This window comes from Glycine max, chromosome 7, assembly GCF_000004515.6.
Source record: "Glycine max cultivar Williams 82 chromosome 7, Glycine_max_v4.0, whole genome shotgun sequence".
NCBI classification, from domain to species: Eukaryota; Viridiplantae; Streptophyta; class Magnoliopsida; order Fabales; family Fabaceae; genus Glycine; species Glycine max.
This window is the reverse complement of record NC_038243.2, coordinates 17852960-17879533: the sequence shown is the minus strand read 5'-3', so window position 1 is coordinate 17879533 and position 26574 is coordinate 17852960. Positions and strand designations below refer to the sequence as shown.

Genomic DNA, 26574 nt, shown 5'->3' with positions numbered 1-26574 from the left:
CGAAAATCATGATAATTTCTATATCCTAACAGGATATTTAAAATTCATTGTTAAGTACCTATTAATTTGGAATGAAAACTAACAAAAATACAAATAAAATATGCTTATTAATTAAACATTAATAAATTGACAACGATTACGGCAAAAACAAATACAAAATCGAAGCTGATTTGAATAATATGTTAAAATTGATAGTATAATATTTAAAAATCTCAAGCAGATGAATGAGAGGCTGCATAATGAATAGAAATGAATGAATTGATTGCATATATAGATAAGAGTAGTGAAGATTTAAAAATCTCAAGCGGGACGTTGCTACTTTATACAACAATACTAACCTAAAAAGTGGTAAATTTATATGAATATGCTTTAGTGGGAGTGATGTAATACAATCGTACACGTGCGCAGGTCTGTCCCGTAGACTTGTTAATGGTCATTGCAAATGAAGTCGTGAATGGAAACTGTCTTCCAATTAGTTTGAATGGCCACGAAGAATCAAAAGGAGACATATTCATTCTTGGTATAAACATTAATTTTTTTATCAATGGTGTTAAAATTCATTATGAAATGGATGAAAATTAAGTTTATTTGGATGATAATAATGTTTAAGTAGTCGTGTATGAAAATTTTCTTCTAATATTATGTTAAAATTGATGGTGTTATATTTAAAATTAATTGTTAAGTACCTACTAATTAGGGATAAGTCAACCTCTAAATTATGATTATTTCAATATCTTAACAGAATATGCTTTAATTTGAAAATTATAATTATTTTCATATCCTAACAGAATAGTTAAAATTGATTGTTAGGTGCCTATTAATTTGAAATGAAAATTAATAAAAATACGAATAAAATATGCTTATTAATTGAACATTACTAAATTGACAATGATTACGGCAAAAAAAATACAAAATTGAAGTTGGCTTTAATAATATGTTAAAATTGATACTGTAATATTTAAAATTGATTGTTAAGTACCTACTAATTAGGAATAAATCAATGTCTAAATTATGATTATTTTCATATCTTAACAGACTATGCCTATTAATTTGAAAATTATGATTATTTTCATATCCTAACAGAAATTTTAAAATTGATTGTTAAGTACTTATTAATTTGAAATGAAAATTAACAAAAATACAAATAAAATATACTTATTAACTAAACATTAATAAATTAACAATGATTACGACAAAAACAAATACAAAAAATAAGTTGGTTTTATTAAAATTGATATTGTAATATTTAAAATTGTTTGTTAAGGACCTACTAATGAGGAATAAGACAACATCTAAATTATGATTATTTCCATATCCTAACAAAGTATTACTTATGAATTTGAAAATTATGATTATTTACCTATCCTAATAGAATATTTAAAATTAATTCTTAAGTACCTATTGGTTTGAAATGAAAATTAACAAAAATACGAATAAAATATGCTTATTAATTAAACATTAATAAATTGACAATGATTACGGCAAAAACAAATACAAAATTGAAATTGGTTTTAATAATAAAAATTGATATTGAAATATTTCAAATTAATTGTTAAGTACCTACTAATTAGGAATAAGGCAACGTCTAAATTATGATTATTTTCATATCCTAACAGAATATGCTTATTAATTTGAAAATTATGGTGATTAAGTACCTATTAATTTGAAATGAAAATTAACAAAAATACGAATAAAATATGCTTATTAATAAAAAGTTAATAAATTGACAATAACTACGGTAAAAACAAATACAAAATTGAAGTTGGTTTTAGTAATATGTTAAAATTGATATTGTAATATTTAAAATTGATTATAATCATTTTTATTATTATAATAATAAATTATTATAAATGATTATTATTATAAATCATTATTATTAATCATAAAAAAAATTTGTTATTATTATTTTTATTTTATTATTGTTATCAGATGCAAGGGGAAAATCGAAAAGCCAACATGTCACACATTTGAATTCAAAATGAGATTGGAAGTTCAACATTATTTTTCTTGGAAACATTAATTCGGCAAAATAAACATAAAAGACAAAAAATAATAAATGCTGATTGACATTGACGGAAATAATAAATGCTGATTGACATTAACGGAAATAATAAATGTTGATTGACATTGAAGCAACAAAAACATAGAAGGCATAAAATAGTGGAAAATTGAAGGAAAGAAAACGCAGAAGCATTAAAAGTAATTTGTTTTTATTTTTAACCTGTATAAGCACAAATGCCAAGAATATCTACTTCAGGGATTTTGTACACGTTGATTCGTTACCTTAATAAGAACAGAGATATTGGAGAAGATTGAAAATGACTCGTGAACCTCAAAGTTAATCATAGTAATAGACGTCATTTTTTGCAAGTAATACAGAAATAAACACGATAAAGAAAGGAACCCAAACATGCAACACAAAAAAAAAAGATAAAAATAGGCATTTTCGTTCGATGCGATTCAGTGACTCGCCGTTAATGCACATATAAAGTCTAGTCCCATTTGTCATTGTCAGGGAAGACCCAGCTGGAAAGATTAATAGTTGACTTTCCATCAGTTGTAACTGGATCATATGGTGAATCTTCATCAAACTCACTTGGCATTGATTTCCAATATAGACTAGGTTCCCATTCTGCACCTTTGAGGACATTCAGTATCTCTTTCAACACTATCTTGCTTCCCTCAGATGAGAGGTGAATTCCATCACTATAAAATAACAAAAGCACCAAATCAAATGACAGAAAGGATTATGCAAATTTGAACCTTTTCAATTGAGGGACACTACACATGAGAGCATAAACTTACATGAAGCAAACATCTTGCCAGTTATCTCTTTTCTGAATAGCAGACCACAAATCAATGGCCTTGATATTCATCTTGCGGCACACATCCAAACATGCTTCTGAATATATTTGACAAGCTTCATTTGTCTTTGTTGGCTTCCCATCACTGCGTTCACTCCAACAATTTATCGATTTTGTGAGGACAAAAAATAGGAAATTTTTTTGTGAGGAACCAAAAATTTATAAGAACGAAAAACATACTTTAGCTACTTATTATAACAATTAAATAGAAAATCTATTGTAGTCAGAACCTGTTTGGCGTAATTGCTGCATCATTGAGGGGAGGAGTACTGAGAAGTAGAATGCGAGTGTTCTCTGAGAGGCTCTAGCAATCATTATTATTTGTGTCAAACTTTTGCAGCCACAAGAATAAGAAGGGGAAAAAAATATACCATTTTTCAAGCAGTGAACAAAGGTAAAAAGGTTTATTGGCACTGGATGAACATGTTTGATGTGGAAAATAAAATACCTTGAGATGGTCAACGATCTTCCTCAAATTTTCAATGTATTCTTGGAGAGGCACATGAGGACCTAGGCCAGATGAGAGGGGAGCAGAAGAATCATTACCACCAAAGTAGACAATAACCAATGAAGGTTGTATAGGGGCATCCTGAATTAAACAAGTTGATAGGGTCTTAGCAAGAATCGAAGTAATGATATTGTGCATGCTAACAATTGTCATAATTAAGAAGTTCATTATTGTACATTTAATATAAATAAATATCAGAATAATCTTCCAAGTATAGGATATATTTTTCAAGCTAATTGATGCAAATAAAATTCATTTGCTGACAGTAAAAAGGTTAATTTTGACAGATACGATGACTCTTTCTGAACCAACAATTATGCATTATTAGTAATATTAATAAATTAAAAATAACCTTGGCAAATCTATGATTGAATAATGGGGTAAAATTCTTTTATATTATCAGTATATTCTAATTAAATTCTGTAATCAATCAGTTACTACCACACTTTAGACAAACTAATTTTGACCTCTTTTGTTAAAACACCATCCCTCATCCCACCCAAAAAAGAAATTAACGTTTATTAAGAATGGGAAAACAAATTTCACTCTGAAGGGGAGATTTTTTATTGAACAGAAGCACTCAGATGGTGAATACCTTGGGAAAAACTTTATCCAGAACCTGCACAGCACGCCTTGAATTCCAACCAGCATATCCTCGCAAATCAATATCAACCTGTATCGTATCATTGAGCATTGCTTTATTAATCCCAAAAAGACATTTATAAATGTAAAACATTCCAACATTCTACTAAGTTTTAAAAAGTTAGGCACTTCATAGTTCATATTAATAAATATTAGTTTAATAAGCCCGTTGTACTGAAGAAAAAAGACTAATTAATCGAAGGTGTTCCCACCCTTTCCTCATAAAGTATTATATATTCCTTAATCCTTACTAATTTTGTTAACCATTGTTTTAGCTAGTTATAGAATCAAAATAATTTTTTTATTTAAGGCATAATATTTATTATTACAAATGCACTTCAATGTGATTTTTAATAAAACATATTCTATTTATTAATTTTTTAAGGAAAATGCTAAATGTTACAAAAATTCCATTGTACGAATCCACACGAATATACGTGGCTACAAATTATAATAAATGAACTGATTCGTGCATTTTGTGTTTATGTTTTTTGTACGGTATAGCATTGCTCATTTTTTTAACGAATCTTATTAATTAGTACTCTTAGATATATTGGTTGAAGAATTAAAATGAAAAAAAAATATTTTGTAAAAATCAAATAGCATAAATAAAATTATAAACAACATAATTTTATGTATTTTAATAAAAAAAATACTTTAAATTTCTTAACCAGATGCACTAAAGACACTGGTTGGTTAGTAGTATTTGTCTTTCTTAATTATGGCAATGACACCAAAATTGACTCCTTCCTTTATTAGTAATTTAGATCCACTTTTCCATTTTAAGATTTCTCCCACGTGGTGAAAACAAACAACATTGCCTCTCTATTGCTTTCAAATCTGGTGAGATTGTTGTAACATCCTAATTTTTCGTAAATAAATTGAAAAAAAAAATTTAGTATAATTAAATAAATAAATATAGAGCAAATAATAAGTTTACTACCCTAGGTAGTCAGGTGTCTTTTACACATCTGGTGTGGAAAATATTTTCTCTTTGATTGTCATCCAGTGGCTGCATTTGATTTCCCAACAGCCTTCTCACCATCAACATATCACCCTGCATAACTTCCTCCTCATACTCTTCTTCTTCCACTTCTTCTTCACTGATTTCAGACTCACTAGTGATTTCTCCATCAGCCTTCATGATCATGGTCCTCCTGGTTGGACATTCAGAAGCAATATGTCCTCTGCCTAAGCACTTGAAACATTTTATGTTTCTGGTTCCAGTATTGGATGAGGAAGTGGAGGTGTTATGTTTGCTTCCACCTACACTGGGCGTTGCTGACTTTCCATGTGGGGATGTGGCTGCAGGTCGGAACGAATTACCTCCCTCCTTCTTGGATCTGTTGGCCCAGTTTTGGTTGTAAGTATTGGGTGAGTTCCTCCTTGTTGCACTTTTTCTTTTAACTTGCTGTTCAACCCGAAGCGCTCTATGTAACAAGTCATCCAACACCACATACTCCTGTAATTCAACAACATCTCTGATTTCAGGGTTTAGACCATTCAGGAAACGAGCCATTGTGTCTTCAGAGTCCTCTTCGATGTTGGCCCTCACTAACGCCATTTTCATCTCTTTATAATATTCTTCCACGGTTAAATTCCCTTGGGACAGCCCTTGGAGTTTTTGTCGCATGGTTCTGTTATAGCTAGTAAGCACATACCTTTTTCTCATCACCTTTTTCATCTCAGTCCATGTATCTACCTCTCGCCGTTCCTCTCTCAACATTTCTCTTTGGTATTTATGCCACCAAACAAGGGCATAGTCGGAGAATTCAGCTGCTGCTAGCTTGACTTTCTGCGCATCAGTGTAGTCATTGCAGGCAAATACGTGCTCAGTCTTCATTTCCCAGTCCAGGTAGGCATCTGGATCACTTCTACCTTTGAAGGGAGGAACATTGAGCTTTACTCCCTCAACCAGGTTCTGTCTCGGTCCGTCATTACCGCCATTGTTACCTCTATTCCCATCTATATTTCGTCTAGCATTCTGATTGGCTTGGTTCTCCAAAGCTTCTAGTCGTCCATAGACCTCCTCATTGGTACGGTCCAGCAAACGTTGCATCTGTGCATTCATCGCATCCAGTAACAGACGTTGAGCTCCGTCCAACTGATGATACTCATCACCACCACCACCTGCTCCAGCCATAATTCAACAGGAAAAAAAAATGTGCAATAAAAATTATTAAGGTTTCAGGACCTCACAACACTCTACTCATGTGTTTAACTCTTAGATGGTAGTACACTCGTGTTTAATGCTCTCAATAGGCTTTTGTGTAATGTATTCCCTCTTGCCTTTTACCACTCGTGTTTCCTCTTAAGTTCCTGGATGGACCAAATTAGACACACAAGGTAATATAAAATAAAAGAAAAGACAATATAATGATCACAAACAGATTTGATTTGGGATAACAACTTGGACTTGATTTGGATAATAATATATTAGATTGGATTTGGATAACAGATGAGCTTTAATTTGGGTAACAGATATGATAACAGATAAGATATTAGGTAGGATAACAGATAAGATATTAGATAGGATAACAGATAAGATATTAGATAGGACAACAGATAGGACAAGTAAACTTCAAATGCTCATAACTTTTGCTACAGTTGTCCTTTTGAGGCCCACTATATATCAAAACGCTCAGAATTCAGAGGACAGTCTAGATAAGGGGATTTGTTCCACGATTTTCTTTCAAAAAAACACCTCTAAATGCCTCAATTTCGTGTTCAAAGATCAAACACCCACTTTTTTTTTTCAAAATTTTTGCAACTTTTCTTTTTGCAACTGTTTCCTTCTCTTTTTTTTTCTTTCTTTTTTTTTTCGTCTCTTTTTTTTCTCTATTTTTTTTGTTTTTTTTTTCAGACGTCCAGCTATTAGAATTCATTCAATAGGCAATCATCATTAGGCAAATTTGACAGTTTAGCAATTCGGCAATTAGGCAATTTTTACCCCAAACAGAATTCGAATAGGCTGAAACAAAAGTTATGAACAAAAGACAGAATACAATATGATAGGCACAAGAACAAGAAACAAGAACTCAAACAATTTTTTTTGACACAAAGTTTGAAAGACACAAGAAACAAGAACAAGAACGTGACAAGAACAAGAACGCAAATAACAGAACAAGGACAAAAACACGAACCTAGACAAATTACGAAGAAAAAAAATAGGATAGGATAGGATAGGATAGGATAGGATAGAACCTGTATCAAGAGCCGAAGCTCTAATACCAGATGATACGAACCTGAGTAGGAGCGGATCGTTTGATACAGGCTACGGAGGTTTTGGATGACGCCACTTCCAGTGAAGGAAGATAAGTCAGGGTAGACGCCACAAGGATTACCTTGATAAGTCTGATAATTGGTTCAACAAGGAACCCGAAGAGAAACTGTCACCAAATTTTATAAAATGCCAAAAGTTTCTTTATTGAAAACAAAAATAAATACTTATAGTGTATCTGAACAAAAAGATAAAAATAGACATGGGCCTTCTAAACAGTTTGGGCCAAAATTACAATAAAAATAAATTATAACTAAAAACTTATTTAAGTTGGGTCTTCAAGTTAGTTTGGGCCTTCAGCAACAATTAGTAGTCTTGGTAGTGCTTCTGCCTCTGGGCCTTCATCTTTCTCCACTTGAGCCTTCAATCATCATCAATGGCAACTATACAAATGACCAGCCTTGTCTCTATGACGTGTTGGGCTTGTTTAAGTCTGCCTCTGGTCATGGGACCTTCAAGTACTTCATGGTCCTTGCCCTTGGTTATGTCCTCATCACGTTTCGTTTCTCCCCTTCTCCTCTCAAAATCTTTTCTTTTTCACGCAGCTCACAAAACCTGTCTCAAAAAAATGATGATCTCGGACGCATTCACCGTTGGATCACCGTGAAATCTTAGTAGCGCGTTCACAACCCAATTCCAAACATTCTCACCGTTGGGAATTTTAAAACCATATCTGAGCTTAGAGAAAAACCCTTCACATTGTAGCCTTTTATTTTCCCGCAGAAACCCAAAACTGTCTCGGTAAAACTACGATCCTAGTTTCATTAACCGTTGGATTTTCATGAAAATTGGATATGGTTTTTGAAATTTAATTGCTCACACTTTCACCGTTGGGATTTGCGAGATAATATTCGTGGAGAGAGAAAAAGGAATCATATGAAGATAGTACAAGTGGAAGTTTCAATCTCTTCTCCGTCTCTCTGACATTTGGAAATTCTATCGGAGCAGTCGGAGGAATAACTGAAGGAATCTCAAGGAACCGCTAGAGATGCTGCTATCGCTAGCTAAAGACACATGAGTCCGCTCAGAGGTAAGGGATGAGTTATTTGGGAATTAGTGAAAATATATACAGGGATCCTTAGAGATATCAATTGGAACGAGTTTTGGGGTGTTTTTGCAATTTTCATTTTATCCTTATAATTATTACAGTGAATTATATATGTTTGCCAGACCAATTGTTGTAAAATTAATATGTTATTGTGTTGAGTGTGAACCCTATAAATCGAGTATTTTTTTCTAATTAATATGAATTGATGAAATAAAGTAATGAGAAATTTAGAGAGATATTGATTTTGTATTTTCTCTTTTTCTTGATTTTTAGGTTTTTATATATAATTTAAAAAATTAATATCATAATTGAAATTGACCAAAGTGTCCATATAATTATTTAGAATTTGTGCATTGAAAGCTTACTTTGTAATTTTTGATTCAATATGATGTATGCTAATTTATATATAGAGAGGTAGTTATTTATATTAATAATTTATGTAAATAATAACGGAGAGTGTTATAATATGATTCCAAAAATTATTAAGTGTTGGAGTTTGAGAATATTATGGTTAAATTTGATGAACATGTGTATGTTGTACCTTATGAATATCATTAGGAATGTTATGAGATGATTGATGTGATGTTATGAGATGTTAAAGTGTGAACATGATATTCGATTGTGAATAAGTGGATGTGTTTAACACTTGATGTTACATTAATTATATTGTGAGCTATGAATTATACAATAACCCGACTAGTGTTTATGCGCAGTGTTAAAGAGAAAGTGTAGGTTCCTAGTTAGGAACCAGTCTTAAATTGTAGCGCAATGTGTTAAACGTGTTTAAAACATGAGTGTGAGGTCGTGGGTATTGTATAATTCATGAGCAGTGTCTGCATGCGAAAATTATTTTAGGGGTTGGACCTGAATCAGGAGGGAGAAGCCATGACGGACTCTTAGGAGTGTAAGCCTTGGGGGTCATCGGGTTTGAGTGCTCCTTTAAGCCTATGCTTATCTCCTATGGTTGAAGCATTCTCGCAAAACATCGTGACCTTGACTGGTCTCCCTATGATCTTACTTAATGAGAGTGACCTGACAAACCCATTGTGTGGTGTGTCTTGTTATGTACTCCTAAGCGCCCCAGGGTGGTTTTTCACTGATATGGTACCACATTACATATAGGTTTGAGTCTTAGCATAACTGTTGCATACGCTTGCTAATTGTTTATTATGAAATTGATGTGTTATTATGTCTTGATCGGAGTGTGTGATTCTTGTATAATATGATTGATGATTGAAAAGTGTGATTGATGATTAAAAGGTGAATTTCGAATGACAAAGTGGTAGAATCATGTGAGTTATATTTAAGTAAGTTTTATTTTATTTATATGATATGTATATGTAGTTGTCTTGCTTCTCTATTAGTTAGGAATGTGATAACTCACTCTCTGTGTGTTGTTTGTGTTTGGATCCTGTGATGATCTTGAACTTTGTGTTCGGGGGAGCAGATGACTAGGTGAATTTCTTTAAGGAACCTTGTGCTGAAGGACGTCGAGACACAACACTCTAATAGGATGTGACATTGAGGTATATGATTTTGTATTAATTGTATAAAGTCTTAGACGGCCTTGTTTGAGCCGATGACTTTATTATTTATTTGGACAAGTTTGAATATGATATAGAAGAAAATGATTGTGAACCTTTTATCCCTTTGAAAGGCTTGTATTTAAAAATGTTTTAAAAAAATACTTTTAATTAATATTTGAATTTTTATTCCTTGTTTGTATATATGTGAGGGGTAGAGGGTGTCACAATTGTCCCCCCCACCCCCGCACTTTTTTTTTTTTTTTTATCTTAGATGATCTTTTCAGAAAGAGCTCTTGTATTGCTTCATATAGGTTTCATTGAGGGACTTTTTATTTGTTAATCTTGGGGAAAGTGTGACGAGTTAATTTAAAATTAATGATCGAAGTAGAAGTTGAATATATGAATTTCAAGTTATTAATACGATACTTTAATAAGTTGAACTAATAGTATAATTATGTTATAAAATAAATAATGTTGTTATATATAACACTAAAAAATTCTAATGTATATTTAATGTGCATGTAAATTTAAATAATAAATTTTGTGACAATTAATTTTGATATAACTCATATGAATTATTTAATTTGTATATTTTTTATAAATAAAAAAATATTTACTATTAAAAAAATTAATTTATTAAAAAATTAAAAAATGCTTACGTATGACGTAATCCGTATGAGTTAATCCGTATGATTCATACAGATCACGTAATTCGTATGAGTAAATATTTTTTTATTTATAAAAAGATATACATATTAAATAATTCGTATGAGTTATATCAAAATTAATTGTCACAAATTTATTATTTAAATTTACATGCGCATTAAATATACATTAAAATTTTTTAGTGTTATATATAACAATACTATTTATTTTGTAACATAATTGAACTATTAATTCAGTTGGTTAAAACATTGTGTTAATAAGCTATGAGACTTACGGATTGACTGATCTATATTCTTTTACGGAAGAACAAAATGTAAAAAATGTGAAATTACTAAGTGTACCAATAAATTCATTGATAGTACGTAGCAATGTCCTAATCCCTGTCATGAATTTGGTTTGGGCCCCATTTTTTTTTATATGTTGTTTCTTTTTAATTCTATAATATCTTTCATTACAACCTCCCCTCTCTTATCTTCACGTTTTATTAAAATAAAATAAAAATTACATTATCTCTTGGAACTTTTTTTTTTCATCATCCAAATTGTTGGAAAATGAAACTTTAGACTCCCCCACCCCCTTTCCTAAACTAGGGAAATACCATATTAGGTAAACTCTTTTTACATATTCCTAATGATCAAATACAGAAACCGAGGATTCACATGCTCTTCCAAATGAAATGCAAAATGGAATAAGTCTAATATAGTCGTTTGATCGATCAACAAAAATTAAAAGAAACACATTTCTCTGAAGAAAAAAATCAAGCAAAAAAATGGCAGAATACAGCACTTTGAAGTTTGAACGAAATGTCTTACGAATACATATTCCTTTGATAAGTCCTAAAGTGTAATGGATCAGCTACAGAGGAGAGGTTCATAATGTAAAATGATTTCTTTTTCACTAAAAAAAAAAGTTTATATTATTATAGATAAGACAGAGGTTGGCATGCCAAAACATGACACACAAAACAAAACAATGACTTGAAACACTCTTTACAAAAGAGTTATAACAAATAGCAAAGTGCTTTCATGAATTACAAGTTAATGATATAATATATAATAGAATATTCTATCAGTATTTTTAATTTAACTAATCAGTTTGTATTTAATAGAATATATTATCAAAATATAAGATAAGATATTTTATCATTATTCTTAATTTATCTTTAAACTTGTAATCTTTTATATAAGCTAATGATGTTTAATGAAAGAGGAGAAAAAAATATTTTTTTCCTCATCCCTGAATTACAAGTTAATGATATAATATATAATAAAATATTTTATCAGTATTTTTAATTTAACTAATCAGTTTATATTTAATAGAATATATTATCAAAATATAAGATAAGATATTTTATCATTATTCTTAATTTATCTTTAAACTTGTAATCTTTCATATAAGTTAATGATGTTTAACGAAAGGGGAGAGAAAAATGTTCTTTTCCTCATCCCTAAAGTTAACTTTTAGGATTAACAAACACATGATGAATATATCATATCATATTCTCTTTCATACAAAGAAACTAACCAAAATACATTAACACGCGCCAAGATTTTTAACTTGTTAGCAGAATGAGATTTTTAACTTGTTCGCAGAATGAGAAGAAGAAAAAAAAATGTACCTTGCGGGCATACAAATGAGAAAGAATAGCCACCCAACCTTCATCATAAAAACCAAATTGAACGATGGAAGAACCAAAGATAACAAACCGAGGCCTCAATGATCCTGGCATCGCTCTTTCTCTTTCTTTTCTATCTTCAACACCAATAATACTCTCATATAATGGGCTGAAAATTTATTATATAGTCATGTCATGTCTTCATCCCCAACCTCCGTATCCTTGATATTTAATACTTGCTAGTTTTTTTTTAACAAAAAAAACTGTTTACCCTTTTTTGAATGACCTTGTTAGTTGTTACTGCTTTTTTTTAATCTCTTCCTTTTCTTTTACCTTAACATTTTTTTTTGGATTAAATACGATTTTCTCTTTTAAATGATTTTTCATCTCTTAAGGTAAAACTAGAATATTTAATGTAGTTTTCAACTTCAAGCACGTTTTTCAGATGTAGTAGAGAGTTGGCAACTGTTTTTCTCTTTTCAACTTCCTTATTTATTGGTTACAAATAGAAAGTTTGATTTTTCATTTCTGTAGCGCTTTTTTTCGTAAAATCCCACATCCTTAATGTAAGTTGTTTTTGTTAGCTTCTGTTAGTCTCTTCTTCTGAGCACTTTTTGTCTCCGGTAGTATATGTGTACTGCTCGAGAGGATACGATGAAGCTATTCGTTATCAAAGAAGAAGAGATACATAAAAAAAATTAAAAACACACGAATTGTCAATTTATATGCCTCATACGGATTGATCTGTATGATTCATACGAATCAATAATCCGTATGTTTCTAATTTTTTTTTAAAAAAATTAAATTCACATGGTCATACAGTGATTACTAATTAAATTTTAGATCTAAAATTTTAGTTTCAATATTTTTTATAACTACCAAATTTAATATATTTTAAATTTGATTTCAATCATTATCTTAAACTAACAATCTTATCATATTTTAAATTTTAAATTTTAGTTTCAATATTTTATATAACTAATAAATTAAATATTTTAAAATTTGATTTCAATCATTATCTTAAAAACTAGCAATCTTATCATATTTTAAATTTTAAATTTTGATTTCATATTTTTTATAACTAACAAATTTATTGTAAAATTAAAAATTATGATTCAATATTTTTATAACAAATTTCAATTATTTAAAATTTTCATTTAAATATTTTTTGTAACTAAAAAATTTAAATTATTTTTAATTATGATTTCAATATTTTTCATAAGGAACAAATTCAATATCTCTTAAATACTTGTTCAATTTTTTTAAAAATTTAAACAAATATAATTTAACAATATTGAAAATTAAAATCTAATCTTAATTTTAACAATTTAATCTAATCTTAGTAATAACTAATATATATTTTTTATAAATAAAATCAATACTTAACATATAAATTAGAAAAAATTATAAAATTCATATGAGGTTTTTTTAGAAAAATGTCATTTTTGTTTACGACATTACTTCAAATAACAACATCAAACCAATATCAATAACATCCAAAACGACATCCAGCATCCACAAAGGAAGAAGAAGAAGAAGCATCAATGGAGTGAAACAACACAAAAAAGAGGAAGAAAAAGAACCACAATAATGTGGGAAGTGGAGGAAGAAGGAGGAAAGAAGAACCACAGTCATGCGGGAAGTGAAAGAAGAAGAAGAAGAACCACAATGAGAAAGAACCATGAACCACTTGGAGAATGAAAGAGACTACAACGTACTTGAAGGACGAAGAAGCTAAAGGAGAATGAAGAAAATCACCACAAGAAGAAAGAAACACAACACGCAGGAAGAAGAAACACTGCGGCAGAATTATACAGACGCGCACTGTAGCCGTATTTATATTAATAGGATGAAAGATGTTTTAGCCATTTTATCTAGGGTGTTGGGTGTCCCATCAAAATTGCTGAGTGTCCAAAGAAATACCCTAGAGAGTTTCTATTACCTGGTCCTTGCCGGGAAAAAATTGCTCTCCTGCGTGTGATATTAGTACACATGTTGCCGCATCGGAATGGTAACCAATCCAATTCACAATTATACTGCAAGATTATGTGTTTCTCAGATAACATAAGTACAACCCACTTTAATTTATTTATGATATGTTTGAATTACAGTTGCATCCAACTAACATTATTCTTTAAAGTGGGTTGTACTAAAACGTGTACACGGTTATTCTCAAATTCAATGAATGATGATTATTAAGATTTCCAGAAAAAATACTGATAATGACTAAAATATTCACGACTATGGTAAGATGTAATTGTTGAATTCATTATAAAAATACAATGATATACTCGAAGAAATTGAATATCAAATGTAGTGAAAGTATGTAGCTACTCCATAGAGAAGGGAGAGTATATAACCACTTCAGCTAAAAACAAAGGTGGCTACATAAACATCAAATGCAAAAGAACTTCAAAACGGTAATACACAATCTGAAAGCTCTACTAAGAAACCTATCACACAAAGAATGAATGAAGTACAAAAACAAGTATGATCATTAAAAAAAAAAAAAACTACCCTGCTCGTACAACTTCTATTTGGCAAGGGTTGTGTTACCTCGCAGTATTGAAGGAATCCAGTACTCTTTGCATACACGTAATAACAGTTTAATTACATAACGAGTGGGATGTAACACAATCAAAGGAATAATACATACAACGGCAACAGAAGAGGCAAAGGCCAAAGTTGCAGCACTAGCACCCAACTAATGATTCGACCGTATCAGATTATTCTACTCAGATGATGATCAGCTTGCTCTATAGCTTTCAACATAAAACAACTCTAGGCCAAAACACATCCAAATATTAAAAACACTCTAAAATGATGCAAGGAATCCCCGATGGCTCACTCCAGAAAGTGCTTTTCCAGGCTACGCCATACCTCATGTAGACAATTGGAACCTGCCACTAGGCTTTTTTCTTCTCCATCCCTGATATTTCCATATTAAAAACCTTTTAGTACCAGCAAGATATTAATATACATGAAAAATAAGCGAAAAAAACTAAGCAGAGGTAAACTTACAAAGGCAGCGTAATACACAAAGGTCAATCCAGCCAAAACAACAAATGCAATTTGGAATACATTGTACCTGTAATGTGATAACCAGTAAATCAAACTATATTAAACTGTTTCTACCAAATTATAGTTATGCGAAGTTTACAGGTCCTCATCTTAAATTCGCCAAGGATAACGATAAAGGAAACAACCTGGATAGGCAGGTTATGCTGCTTACACCCGAAAAATATAAAAAAAAAATAAAAAATCTACAATCTGTTGGATCTATAACATGTCACATCAATTTACTGCACGCATTATCCAATCCAACACCCTACTTATTAAATATTTTAGTTCGTCAATGATGAGTATGTGAAGCATGATTCCTCATAGAACTTCAACTGAAAATATGAGATTTGTTTGAATTCATATTGGAACAATAAGACGGTCGACCCATTGTGTGCTCTAGATCTACAACTTAGCAAAAGGAAGGGACCATTTTTGCCCCAGTATAAGGCAGAGCAAGAGAGGCAGAAGAAATCCCGATTGACTCACTTGTACAAATATTTAATTCCTCGAAGAGACTCCAAAGTGTGGCCAAATATTTCCTGGGCTGCAGTTGCTTGAGCATAGTAGGCAAATGCTGTGGAGCAGAACTGGATCACACTGAAAAGGTAAAACAATAGAACTTTGAGCTGTACAGCATCACATTATCATGACAACATAACAAGTGCCTTATGCTTTAAATAGAACACTATGCGCTATACTCCAAAGCATTTGTTATGCTGCACAAACAATGACTTAATTTTCCTTTCCACTACCAAATTTAATAATTTCAAAGGGGAAAGTCAAAGCCCAACATATAATAGTATCCCCATTTTAAATTTCCACTTTTGTGAAACTCTTCATACAATATGTAACCAAAAGCAATACAGATAACACTCACAGGTAGAAACTTTAACTTCAATACAGATAACATCCCATTTGGAATGTACAGTACAGACTATACTGACCTAATGGAACAAAGAAGAATAAGGCCCACATTAAACAGAAAAGAGTTCATGAGAGTTCCTCCCCACCTGCCAGAGATATGATCACATTATAAGATACAAAAGGGATAACAAACTACCAAAAATGGAGAGAAAAATGATAAATCTGTCAGCACAATTTTATTACTTCATGGGATGTATAGTAATGAATACTAGTCTCAGTCCAAGCATCATGGCACCAGCAATCACAGCAAGGAGAAGGTAGAAGCAGAAAAATGCAAATGCAGCAGTGCCAAGAAGACCTGATGAAAGAACAAATTGCATATATCATCTAGATTAACTGAATGAATATTACATATAATGTATCAATTATTATACATAACTGAAGGAAAGAAAAATAGCCTGAGCCTTCCAACATACCCCAGACATCATCTAGCTTAATGAAAACTTCATTCAAGAAAGGAGAAAGTGGAGGATCAATTAATAGGTAGATAATTATATGAGTGACCCACGCCACTGAAACAATCAACCTGTTACAATTTTAAAATTTTAGGTTAGATAAGAAACATAACACCTGTTAAAGTAAGCAATCTTTGTAAAACTATGTGCAACAGTTCAAAGCATCATTATTCATTATGCATCATACATTATAGCTTACCCTAAAATTCCCAAAACAAATTTTGCCAGGTAACCAAGAACTGTTAGAGCCCATGTTGTCTCAGCCTGTGTTCATGCAAGCTTAGTCAGAGGGAAAAAAATTACACATTGATTATGCCTGAATTAGAAAGTTAGAAATTTCATTACTGACCTTTTCCCCTTGTGGATACATCTCTTCAAGAAGCTTTACATCTTCTTCTAATTGAAACAACTCCTAGAAAATTATGTGAGATGGATTAGTAAATAACTACTATCACGCAACTATGAATACTTCAGCAACTGTATACTTTCTACCACAAACTATAACAGCATGCATCAAATTATTACATGGAAAGCCCAAGCTAACACCTGTTTCGGGAAATTTATATGATAAATCACCAATATTTGTTGTTTACCTTCTCAACTTCCTTCACATTTTTACGAAACTTTCTACCCTTTGAACCACTTCTTTCTTCCTGATGTAGTGCCTCAGCTGCTTTTTTTAGTTCTCTTGCTTTTTTACCCAGTTCAGTGGCTTCCTACAGTAACCAGCCAGGAGCACCATAAATATAGTATGGCATATCATGTAACCAAATACACACATAATCAACAATTTAATATATCTCCTTCAGTAACAATATAGCACCTTGATATACTGCGAGCGAGTGATAACAGCCTTTGGACGCCGAATAAATGAAAATATAAGTCCTAATGGAAGACAGGCAATACCAACACCACCAAATATCTGGATTGAACAGTGAGAAAACAATGGTTAAATATCAAGAATAGGACAACTAGCGCTTAATGTGATTTAGAATGGAAGGCTTACTTAAATAAATCCATTACGAGACTGCTTTCACTCAGTATTTTTATTTTATTATATCCAACAAAAGCTCAATTGCCAAAGAGAATAGTATAATGCAGTATTCTAATTCACTCAGTCTCACACTTAAAGAAAAAAGTATAGCCAGAAGAGTATTTATTCATCAAAAACAATAATGTTAACCAAACAAGCCTAAAAACCTATGCCAAATAAGAAGCAGGAAAATTGAAACAGTTAAATTAAATTTTATGAAGAATGAGCTTACAGCAAAAAGCACAGATCCAACAATAGTAGCAAGTGCAACAACATATTCTGGAAAGGTAGTACGCATGGTCCATGTTTTCTCTGATGAAGGACTAGCAGAGAATGCTGAACACTGGTTTGAGGACAATGGGGGAAAAAAGGAGAATGAGCAACAGCAAAAATATTATCTCTGACAACAACAAAACTAGCCAAAAGAAAAACAAAAAACTAGTGCAGAAAAACACCTGATGGGCATCACTTCCAATACAAGGTTGACCACTACTGAATGTCCATGTGCTAGGAAATGAAGTTGTGGATGAAGAGAGATGCCTAATAGTAAAGTCCACCTTACCAACCAGCCCTAATATATCAATCATGGAATAGAAGCATAAACAAACACAGTTTAAAGCTCATATTAAACCACATCAGATTTGACGTATTTACTCAAGATTGTAGGTGGATTGTATGGTATCTTTATCTTTAACAGTGTTGTTAAATGGCGGCCATGGCGGCGCCAGGGCGGATTTTCATGGCGGTTTTTCGAAAAAACGCCACCGAATAGCGGTGGCGTGGCGCGTTTGGGATGGCGGCCGCCATAGCCATGGCGGTCGTGGCGGTTATGGCGGAGTGGCGGAAAATGGCGTTTTTTTTTTGCTTTTTGTCCGCGGTAGGAGTTGGGCTGACCCGACCCAACCCTACCCGGTTATTCATCCAGCTAAAAGACCCTCCAGCACAGCTCTGTGATTCAGAACAACCTTCCATCTAAGAGAGAACCCAACCGCGAGCCTCCCCTGCACCAGCCGCGTCCCTCCCGCACCCCACACGCGCACGCAGCCGCGACGACCTCCGGCAGCGACGCACCGGCACGAACGGCGGCGACGAGCTCCGGCAGCGACGCACCTGTCACGAACGGCGGCCTGCAGCGAAAAGTTCACGCAGAGAAGACGAAGCTGTCGCGAAGAAGAAGACGTAGGTTTTCTTAGTTTTATTTTTGCTGTTTGACACCCCCTGTTTTCTGTCTGCAGCTTTTTTTTTCCTTTTGCTATTTGACACCCCTTTTTACTTTTAACAGTCCCATTTTTTTTTTCGTATTTGACACCACAATTTTTTTTTTCTGTTCATTCCTCTTTTAAATGGCTGAGTTTATTTGAACTCTTTAATGAGTTTATTTAGTGTTGGTATTTGATTATTGTATGAACTCATGAAACTTTTTTAGTTTATTTGAATGCAATCCTTTGTTTTTTTCAATTTCAATGAGTTTATATATATGTTTTTTTTTTTTGTCCGCCATGACATCCGCCATTTTCCGCTACGCCATCCGCCATATTTATATGGTGGATTTTTGACTTTCCGCCGTGAACCGCCATCCGCCATTAACAACATTGATCTTTAATAAATTTGAAATGACGAACAAAAATGACTAACCTTCTTGAAAGAATGACTAAATTCTGAATCATGACTTTAACTCTTTAAGATGATTATGAATTATATAGTATTGTTTACACCTATAAATATAATTTTCAATATTTTAATTGTTTATTTTATGTAGAAAGTCTTTACGTATGTGTTCCATTTCCAAGCCAACCTACATTAAAAAGTGAACATTGTCCAGGAAATGAAACAGGTTTAATGAGTTGAAATTTTCAATAACTTCTTTTTTTGTCTCACCAAGTCTGATTCTGATACAACCATTGGTGAAGAATTACGTGAGCCTTTAGTACACGAAGGCAACCAAGGAAGGTGGGGGCGTGTTTACGTGAGGAGAGGACATTAGAATGGTGATTTGGTCATAATTGTTAGTGAATGGGCATTTTGGGGTGTGGAGTTAGATATTTTGCCTTTTGTTATCTTTACGGTTATTAGTAACAGATTTGGAGAGAGAAGGGGGAGCATTTTCTGTTTTTTGGGGATTATTATCATTTTGGATAGAGGAGCTTGGCTCTAGGACAGACTGGGTACCCATTCCCGTCTGTTTTTTCTTTGTTCTTGTTATCTTTTTAATTCAATCAAGGTCTCCCTGTTTCATTCACAATATCTACGATATTTTGTTTTCTGGTTCTGCATCAATTTGGTCCGACCTGCCGGATATATTCTCATTTGTGGATGCCCACAACTAGGAATCAGAAAAAGAAGAATCAACGACAGGAATCAGCGGAAATGGAGGCACGCATGATTCACGTAGGAGAGCTGGATTGGGTTCGATCATCAATTGTGGAACTGCATCTTAAGGCAGCAGAAAGCAAATCGATTATGGACCAGCTGCAGAAACAATCGGAGCAACAGACAAAACTAATGGAGGCCATATCTCGAGGTTTTAGGAGGAATGGAGACGAAGATGGAGGTGAGATCTCGGTGGGACAGAAGGAGAGTGAGAAATCGAAGGCGAGTGCGAGCTTGAAGCCATTGGAGGGGACCGCTTTGGAGGAATTTCGTCAATCCCTCAAAAAGGTGGAGTTCCCCTCTTTATACTTGTCGACAACAGCACTTCCCATAACTTTATTTCTCGGAAGTTAGTGGAGGCTATGGGATGGAAGTGGGAGGAAACGAGGAGCATGTGAATCTTGCTGGGTGATGGTCACAAAACTCTGACTTGTGAGGTTTGTCACGAATTAACGGTGGAGGTTAATGGATGTTGTTTTGTGGTTGACGCTTATCTTTTTGATCTGGAGGACATCGATTTGATTTTGGGAATGGCGTGGCTAAGTTCTTTAGGGGAAATGCGTGTGGACTGGAGAAGGCAGATTATGAAGATTAATACTTCCAGGGAGAGAAAGTTTTGATGGGTCTCCAACCAGGAGAACTCAAATTTATTTCATTGTGCCATTTAATGGAAGGGACAAAAGAGGTTCAGGAGAATAGAGTGAAGGGGGAACCGCAGGCAGTTTTGGAGAGTATTCTAGAGATATTTGCCGAGGTTTTCAAGGAACCCACTGGTTTGCCTCCCCCACGAGCTCGTGAGCACAATATCACTCTCCAACCAGGAGTGGCTCCAATTAATGTAAGACCCTATCGGTATCCACACCTCCACAAGAATGAAATAGAGAGACAGGTGAAAGAGTTGTTGGCGAATGGTCATATCCGATATAGCCAGAATGCTTATTCCAGTCCAGTCATCTTGGTTAAGAAGAGGAACAATAAGTGGCGTATGTGTGTGGATTTTAGGGCACTGAATAGGGTTACAATACCTGACAAATTCCCAATTCCTGTTATCGAAGAATTACTGGACGAGTTACAGGGAGCTAAGTATTTTTGTAAACTGGATTTGAGCTCAGGATATCACCAGGTGTGTATGAGGACCAAAGGCATACCTAAAACAGCGTTTAGAACCCATGAGAGCCATTACGAGTACCTTGTAATGCCTTTTGGGCTGATGAATGCTCCATCTACCTTCCAAGCTTTGATGAATGATGTCTTCAGAGATTATTTAAGAAAAGGGGTGTTGGTTTTTTTTTATGACATCCTTGTGTACAGCAAAGGATGGCAAGAGCACTTGCAACTGCTTCAGCAGGTTCTGGAAGTTTTGAGGCACAACAAGTTGTTTGCGAGACATGAGAAATGCACTATTGGCCAAGAACAAGTTGAATACTTGGGTCATATCATCTTTGTGCAGGGAGTGGCGGTTGATCCTGCCAAAGTGAAAAGTGTTCTTGAGTGGCCTAGACCAAAGAATGTGAAGGGGGTCAGAGGCTTCCTAGGCCTCACGGGCTAGTATAGGAAGTTTATAAGGGATTATGGTAAGATTGCACGAGCACTGACTGTTCTAACAAAAAAAAAATAGATTTAAATGGGGTGCTTTGGCTCAACAAGCATTCGATGCTTTGAAGAAGCGTATGACGAAGGCACCAGTGTTGAGATTGCCAAATTTTGAAGAACAGTTTGAGTTAGAATGCGATGTTTCGGGAACAGGAATTGGAGCAATCCTGATGCAAAACAGCCAACCAATTGCATATTTCAGTAAGGCATTGGGTGGGAAGAATTTATCTAAATCTGCCTATGAGAAAGAGTTGATGGCAGTCGTCCTTGCTATCCAACATTGGCGGACACACCTGTTAGGAAGGAAATTTGCTGTGTTTTCAGATCAGAGGAGTTTAAAACAGTTGCTAAGTCAAAGGGTTTTAACAGGTAATCAACAAAATTGGTTGGCCAAGTTGATGGGGTATAATTTTGAGATAATTTATAAGCCTAGGAACGAGAATAAAGGAGCTGATGCCCTGTCAAGGAGTTTGGAGGATGCCGAATTGACTAATATGATCTATTATCCTAAGTGGTTAGATTGGCAGCAGTTGACTCATGAGGTGCAGCAAGATACCCACTGGAAAAATGTTATTTCTGATTTGCAATAGGATAAAGAGGCCCATACTGGTTTCTCCTATAATCAGGGAGTGCTGCTTTATAAAGGAAGGTTGGTGATGCATGAGAAATCTCCTTGGATTCAGAAGTTACTAGAGGAATTTCATTCTACTCCTCAAGCTGGTCATTCGGGTTTTTATAGGACATATCGGAGGTTGGCTTCCAATTTATTTTGGAAAGGTATGAAAGAAGATGTCAAACAGTTTGTGCAAGCTTGTGACATTTGTCAGCGTCAGAAGTATAGTCCTACCTCACCTGGAGGATTGCTGCAACCTCTTCCTATTCCAGAACAGGTCTGGGAGGATGTATCAGTTGATTTTATCACAGGGTTGCCTCGCTCGAGAGGCTATGAAGCTATTCTGGTTGTTGTGGACAGGCTGACCAAATATAGCAATTTTGTTCCATTGAAACACCCTTATACTGCCAAGGGAATTGCTGAGATTTTCGTAAGGGAAGTAGTGAGGCTACATGGAGTTCCAAAATCTCTCGTGAGTGATAAAGATCCTTTATTTATGAGTTTGTTTAAGAAGGAAATTTTTAAGTTACAGGGAACAATGCTCAAGATGAGTACAGCTTACCATCCGCAAACGGATGGACAGACCGAAGTCACAAATAGGTGTCTTGAAACCTATTTGCGTTGTTTCATTACCGACCAGCCTAAAAATTGGTCCCTTTGGTTGTCCTAGGCAGAATTCTGGATCAATACCACGCACCAAGAGTCTATAGGGACTACTCCTTTTGCAGTGGTGTACGGTCGTGAACATCCCAAGATTATACCGTGCATTCCAGGGGAAGTGAGAGTAGAATCAGCTCAGAGGGAGTTAATTGATCGTGACGAGGCATTGAGACAGTTAAAAACACATTTAGTAAGGGTCCAAGATCGCATGAAAACCCAGGCGGATAAGCACAGAAAGGAAAGGGAGTTTGAAGTAGGAGATATGGTGTTTTTAAAGCTTAAACAACACAGGCAGCATTCAGTCATGGCTAGAATTAGTCCTAAACTCAGTGCAAGGTATTATGGGCCGTTTAAAATACTAGAAAAGATTCGGAAAGTGGCTTACAAACTGCAACTTCCTCCCACTTCAAGAATTCATCCCATGTTTCATGTGTCCTTACTCAAGAAGGTAGTGGGAAATTATGAGGCAGAAGCAGACTTACCTACTGGGCTGGAAGATGATAGAGCTGACATCATCGAACCTGAAGCTGTTTTAGCTTCTAGGAGAGTGATCAAGCATGGAGAAAGATTGAAACAGTGGTTGATTCAATGGAAAGGGAAGTCAGTGGACGAAGCAACATGGGAGGATGAAATCTCAATCCGGAGCCAATTTCCTACTCTTTGTCTTGAGGACAAGACAAATTGCTCAAGGGGGAGGTATTGATACAACCATTGGTGAAGAGTTACGTGAGCCTTTAGTACACGAAGGCAACCAAGGAAGGTGGGGGCGTGTTTACGTGAGGAAAGGACATTAGAAGGGTGATTTGGTCATAATTGTTAGTGAATGGGCATTTTGGGGTGGGGAGTTAGATATTTTGCCTTTTGTTATCTTTACGGTTATTAGTAACAGATTTGGAGAGAAGGGGGAGCATTTTCTGTTTTTTGGGGATTATTATCATTTTGTATAGAGGAGCTTGGCTTTGGGACAGACTGGGTACCCATTCCCGTCTGTTTTTTCTTTGTTCTTGTTATCTTTTCAATTCAATCAAGGTCTCCCTGTTTCATTCACAATATCTACGATATTTTGTTTTCTGGTTCTGCATCAAAGTCCATGACTCCTTCCTGCCTCTCTGTCCTATAATAGAAACCACAATGCCTAACACAATTTCACTCACATAAACTTTTAAACAGATCCTGCTAGCAATGCAGTGTGCACTATTATTGCTACAAAGACAAACCAACAATTTAAGTTCTCCTTGCTTAACCCCTGCCCCTATTGTCTTACCAATAATCCACTACAAACCCTCCTAATCCATCATCACTTAGACATTACTCCTTACTTGTAAAGAACAAAACTTTGGTAAGCAGCACTTCCCTACTTCCTTTACAGAAAAACCCTGCAAATTATTCAGATTGATTTTCACTCTCCACTTCTATGTAACATCCCCTATTTTTCCACACAAAAACCACATCTTTTAAAGTTAAGAGATTGTTCTACAAAAATGGCCTTCAAACAAATCCAATCCATTATCCAACCACCCAATATTGACAATTGTAGCAAACACACCAAGTTTCTCACTTCCCATAATTTAGTTAGTCCAACAATCCTGGTCTATCATCCTACATCAAGAACCACAGCACCCAATACTGCTTCATTCACAAAATCTCGGAAACCTTCACCCTACCATCACTACAAAGAACAACCCAATAACTCCCCGCAAATGTGATAAACCCCACTCTCTCTCTAGTTCTAATTATTCCTCCACAAGCACTAATCACACGACACCCACCTTTCCTTTCCATTTTAAGAAACCGCACAACCAAAACACCCATCATCTAATCTAACCACCCAAGGTCCCCATTTCCAATTTTCCACAATCCCTAATCTTTGATAACACACTTCAAATAATAGTGTGTTTGGATTAGATTCATAGTGAGAAATAATCAATGACTTTTTTCATGGTAAAGGCAAAGCAAAAAATAGTTGCTTCTACATTTTCACGGCACCACCATGATTTTGAGGAATAGAATTGATTCTTAGGTGTTATCCAAACACACTATAAAGCCTAAAGCACAATGCGCGCACACAGAGCAAGTGAGAAGGAACCATACCATACAAAATTCCCAGAACGAGGGCGCACACTATAGCCGTGGTGACCATCCACATCAACGCACTCTTAATCCTCTTCCCCACACTCCTGCACACAACAAAGCCACAAACCAATACAACATTTCATTCAAATGGTGATATTTTGAAGCAACCAACGAAAGAAAAGAAAAAAAACTCGTACTTGTCCTGGTCGCCCTCGTAGAAGAACATGGCGAAGGGGATAACGAAAAAGACGAGGACAGCGTCGAGGATGTAGACGGCGAGCCAGAGGTCCTTCATGGGGAGCGTGAGGCTGCATGCGCCGTTGTAGATCGCGTGGCGGCAGGCCTGGCGATTCGCGACGTCGGCGGGGAGCATGAGGATGGAGATGGCGGCGACGGAGAGGCCCAAAACGACGACGAATTTGGGGAAGTAGGCCTGGTTGGCGTCATCGGGGTGCTGGTAGTTCACGAGGAGGTACACGTTCACCAGGAACACGATCACGCACACCACCACCGCCACGATCACCAGGGCGAGGTTGAAATCGCCCATCTTCGAAACGATCGTATCAGAGGAATGAGTGGGATTGGGAATTAGGGTTAGGGCTTGTTCGGATCTGGTTTAGAGAGAGAAAATGAGGAGAGAGGGAGAGGAGGTATTTGGTTTTGTTCCGGTGGTGGTTTTTTGCTACAGTTAGCGGTGGTGGTTTTGAGGTGTGAGGTCAAATTTACTGTTGTATCCTCGTGACCGTTGGCGATGGGAGAGGGGTGAGGAGGAAACTGTTTGGGGTATGGGAGTAATTTCGAATGGGGTGGTTTGCTGTTGCAAGCGAAATTCAAACCAGGCTGTACTCCAAATAATAAAGGGAGGGGAATTGGTGATGCTGAGTTGGACTAAGGTAAATATAAATACTTCTATAAATGTTTTCTTAGTCTTTGAGATCGAAACCCCATCCCTCTTCCTTAATTTTCTTACATAACAAAGTCTTGGTTAATTTTGTATTAAAATATAATTTTAGTTGAAAATTTGTGTTGAATTAAGCAATTGGATTATTTAACTTTTGAAAATAGAAAAACTAACTCCTTATAATTTATTAGTAATATTTAGATTTGTGAGCCGGACTAAACCTCTTAATACTGTATGGTTTACTAAAGGTAAGATTCTCCTAAATATCGTAACTTAGTGTCCAAGAAAGAATCAATCCCACAATCTAGTTAAGGAGCAAGGGTGACAAGCTTGTATGTTCTTTTCTTTTAGGTTGTTGTCATGTGCACCCAACAATTTAAGTGAAGTGGTAAAAATGTAATTCACTTGAATTTTAAAAACTCTTTCCCTCTCATTTCCCTTGCGCATTTCAAACATGTTTCCACCGCAATGCAGATTCTTCCTCCTTCGTCTCTACGTTATCGCTACCACGTCGCTGCTATCGTCAGCCTTCATTGACTTCGTTCAGGCCATCTACGCCACCTTGTGCTTTTCCACTGTCAAGGTAAGATTCTCTTCTTTGTTTTTCATGGTTTAAGATCGTATTTGACATCCATATAATACATACGGATTATAGGTGAGTTATACGAATTAGTTAATCCGTATGTTTTTCTAATTTATTAATAAATTAGTTTTATTTATTGTTTTAATAGTAAATGTTT

The 26574-nt window shown here is 34.7% G+C and overlaps 2 protein-coding genes across 2 annotated transcripts; both read right to left on the bottom strand.

Moving 5' to 3' along the window:
* Positions 1–2193: 2193 nt before the first annotated feature.
* Positions 2194–12318, bottom strand: LOC100780506 (GDSL esterase/lipase CPRD49). The gene is made up of 6 exons (XM_003529104.5): positions 12153–12318; positions 3968–4045; positions 3313–3453; positions 3095–3168; positions 2806–2949; positions 2194–2706 (listed from the first exon to the last, which is right to left on the bottom strand). Exons 1-6 carry the CDS (start codon positions 12261–12263, stop codon positions 2493–2495), a joined length of 762 nt encoding a protein of 253 aa, XP_003529152.1. The 5' UTR covers positions 12264–12318; the 3' UTR covers positions 2194–2492.
* A 2303-nt stretch (positions 12319–14621) lies between these two features.
* LOC100779980 (LIMR family protein At5g01460) lies at positions 14622–25866 on the bottom strand. Its single transcript, XM_003529103.5, has 14 exons — positions 25131–25866; positions 24952–25037; positions 18080–18195; positions 17857–17967; positions 17415–17513; positions 17185–17307; positions 16941–17003; positions 16791–16855; positions 16553–16662; positions 16320–16434; positions 16157–16222; positions 15699–15809; positions 15171–15237; positions 14622–15078 (listed from the first exon to the last, which is right to left on the bottom strand). The coding sequence occupies exons 1-14, from the start codon at positions 25478–25480 to the stop codon at positions 15031–15033; spliced, it is 1530 nt and encodes a 509-aa protein (XP_003529151.1). The 5' UTR covers positions 25481–25866; the 3' UTR covers positions 14622–15030.
* Between the last annotated feature and the right edge of the window lie 708 nt (positions 25867–26574).